The sequence below is a fragment of the Clupea harengus genome, chromosome 25 (assembly GCF_900700415.2).
Source record: "Clupea harengus chromosome 25, Ch_v2.0.2, whole genome shotgun sequence".
NCBI classification, from domain to species: Eukaryota; Metazoa; Chordata; class Actinopteri; order Clupeiformes; family Clupeidae; genus Clupea; species Clupea harengus.
Window position 1 is genome coordinate 41953 of NC_045176.1, and position 2500 is coordinate 44452.

Below are 2500 nucleotides of genomic sequence, written 5' to 3' on the forward strand. Positions count from 1 at the left end.
TCCTGCCGCTGTAAATGACAAACACACTCAGACCATGCCAAACACAAATCCAGCCAATCAACATGTTGCTTCAGGAGCACAAAAGGGAGGGGTTTACTTTGATTGGCTGTTGAGCTCAAATATCAACAATCTTTCACCAGGCTCACAGACCCCACCTTTAACCCTGTGTGTGTGTGTGTAGGGCTCTGACCACCCTCTCTTGTCTACTGTGACCAGACCCTGATCATGGAACAACTTCTGTTGGTGTTTGGAGATATCACTCTATCAGACCTCTTACTGTGTGTGTGTGTGTGTGTTTTCAGATGGATCCTAAGTTCCTGGTGTTGGCGCTGCTGGGAGTGTTCTGTCTAACCCAAGCTCAACTCGGTAAGACCCCAATGTCTGTCTGTCTGTCTGTGTGTCTGTCAGTCTGTCTGTCAGTCAGGCCTCTATTTCTCTCCCTCTGTCTGTCTCTCTGTCAGGCCTCTATTTCTCTCTGTCTGTGTGTCTGTCTGTCAGTCAGGCCTCTATTTCTCTCCCTCTGTGTGTCAGTCTGTCTGTCTGTCTGTCAGTCAGGCCTCTATTTCTCTCCCTCTGTCTGTCTTTGTGTCTTCTTTCTCTCTTCCTGATGTTGGTCTGTTAGAAGCATGTCATCAGAGTTCAGATCAGAGTGTAGAGTAGTGTAGTCTAGCCTACTTTCCTGTGTGTGTGTGTGTGTGTGTGTGTGTGTGTGTGTGTGTGTGTGTGTGTGTGTGTGTGTGTGTGTGTGTGTGTGTGTGTGTGTGTGTGTGTGTGTGTGTGTGTGTGTGTGTGTGTGTGTGTGTGTGTGTGTGTGTGTGGCTAATTGTGTCTCGTTAGAGAGGCATGCAGGAGTATCTGCACTCATTTGGGAGACGAGTTCAGATCTAGATCTGCTATCACTGTATCCGCCATTTGAGATGCTGACACAGGATGTCCTTTTGCATGACTGCAGCCCAAATCTTTCATCTGTGTGTCGGTCTGTCTATAAATGGCTTGTGTTCTCTCTCTCTCTCTCTGTCTCTCTGCAGAGGAGAATGAGTGCATCAAAGCCAATGCTAAGTCCTGTCTCTCTCTCTCTGTCTCTCTGCAGAGGAGAATGAGTGCATCAAAGCCAATGCTAAGTCCTGTCTGTCTGTCTCTCTCTCTGTCTCTCTGCAGAGGAGAATGAGTGCATCAAAGCCAATGCTAAGTCCTGTCTGTCTGTCTCTCTCTCTGTCCGTCTGCAGAGGAGAATGAGTGCATCAAAGCCAATGCTAAGTCCTGTCTGTCTGTCTCTCTCTCTGTCTCTCTGCAGAGGAGAATGAGTGCATCAAAGCCAATGCTAAGTCCTGTCTGTCTGTCTCTGTCTCTCTGTCCCTCTGTCCGTCTGCAGAGGAGAATGAGTGCATCAAAGCCAATGCTAAGTCCTGTCTGTCTGTCTCTCTCTCTGTCTCTCTGCAGAGGAGAATGAGTGCATCAAAGCCAATGCTAAGTCCTGTCTGTCTGTCTCTGTCTCTCTGTCCCTCTGTCCGTCTGCAGAGGAGAATGAGTGCATCAAAGCCAATGCTAAGTCCTGTCTGTCTGTCTCTCTCTCTGTCTCTCTGCAGAGGAGAATGAGTGCATCAAAGCCAATGCTAAGTCCTGTCTGTCTGTCTCTCTCTCTGTCTCTCTGCAGAGGAGAATGAGTGCATCAAAGCCAATGCTAAGTCCTGTGGAGCGTGTATCCAGGTGGGAGAGAAGTGCGGCTGGTGTACAGACCCTGTAAGTCCTACACACACACACACACACACACACACACACACACACACACACACACACACACACACACAGACGTTATTGTCTGGTCCAGATCTGGCTCAACAGACCTTCACATCACGTGTTTTCTGCTGGTTTATCTAACACACACACACACACACACACACACACACACACACACACACACACACACACACACTCCCTCTAAGGTTTTAAAGCAAACACTGACCGTATACGGGGTGGCTGCTCAGACTCTGGGCTGTCAGGTGGCCCTGGAACTCCAGTTGGTCCAGTCCAGACTGAGAGCAGAAGCATGTAGCACACACACACACACACACACACACAAACGTTATTGTTTGGTCCAGACCAGAGCAGAGCAGTCCAGACTGAGAGCAGAAGCATGTACCACACACACACACACACACACACACACACACACACACACGTTATTGTCTGGTCCAGACCAGAGCAGTCCAGACTGAGAGCAGAGGCATGTACCACACACACACACACACACACACACACACGTTATTGTCTGGTCCAGACCAGAGCAGAGCAGTCCAGACTGAGAGCAGAGGCATGTAGGTCTGGATGGAGAGAGTGAGCGCCACAATGAGGAGCTCAAACTAATGTCATCCACAAAGCTGCTGTTTGCTTAACAAGAAGCAGAAGCTAATGTTGGCTTAACAAAGTGCTAAGTAATCGGCTTTCGTGGCGGTCCGCTGGTGAGTTACAGACAAAGACCCACTATTTTGCCATTTGCTTC

At 49.0% G+C, this 2500-nt stretch overlaps 1 protein-coding gene across 2 annotated transcripts in view; it reads left to right on the forward strand.

Moving 5' to 3' along the window:
- Positions 1 to 2500, forward strand: part of LOC105893900 (integrin beta-1) — a 30372-nt gene that overhangs the window by 16598 nt on the left and 11274 nt on the right. For both annotated transcript variants that reach the window (XM_031563357.2, XM_031563358.2), the window contains exons 2-3: positions 303 to 366; positions 1655 to 1740. In XM_031563357.2, the coding sequence (XP_031419217.1) occupies positions 303 to 366; positions 1655 to 1740 (150 nt within the window). The remainder of the gene's footprint in view (positions 1 to 302; positions 367 to 1654; positions 1741 to 2500) is intronic.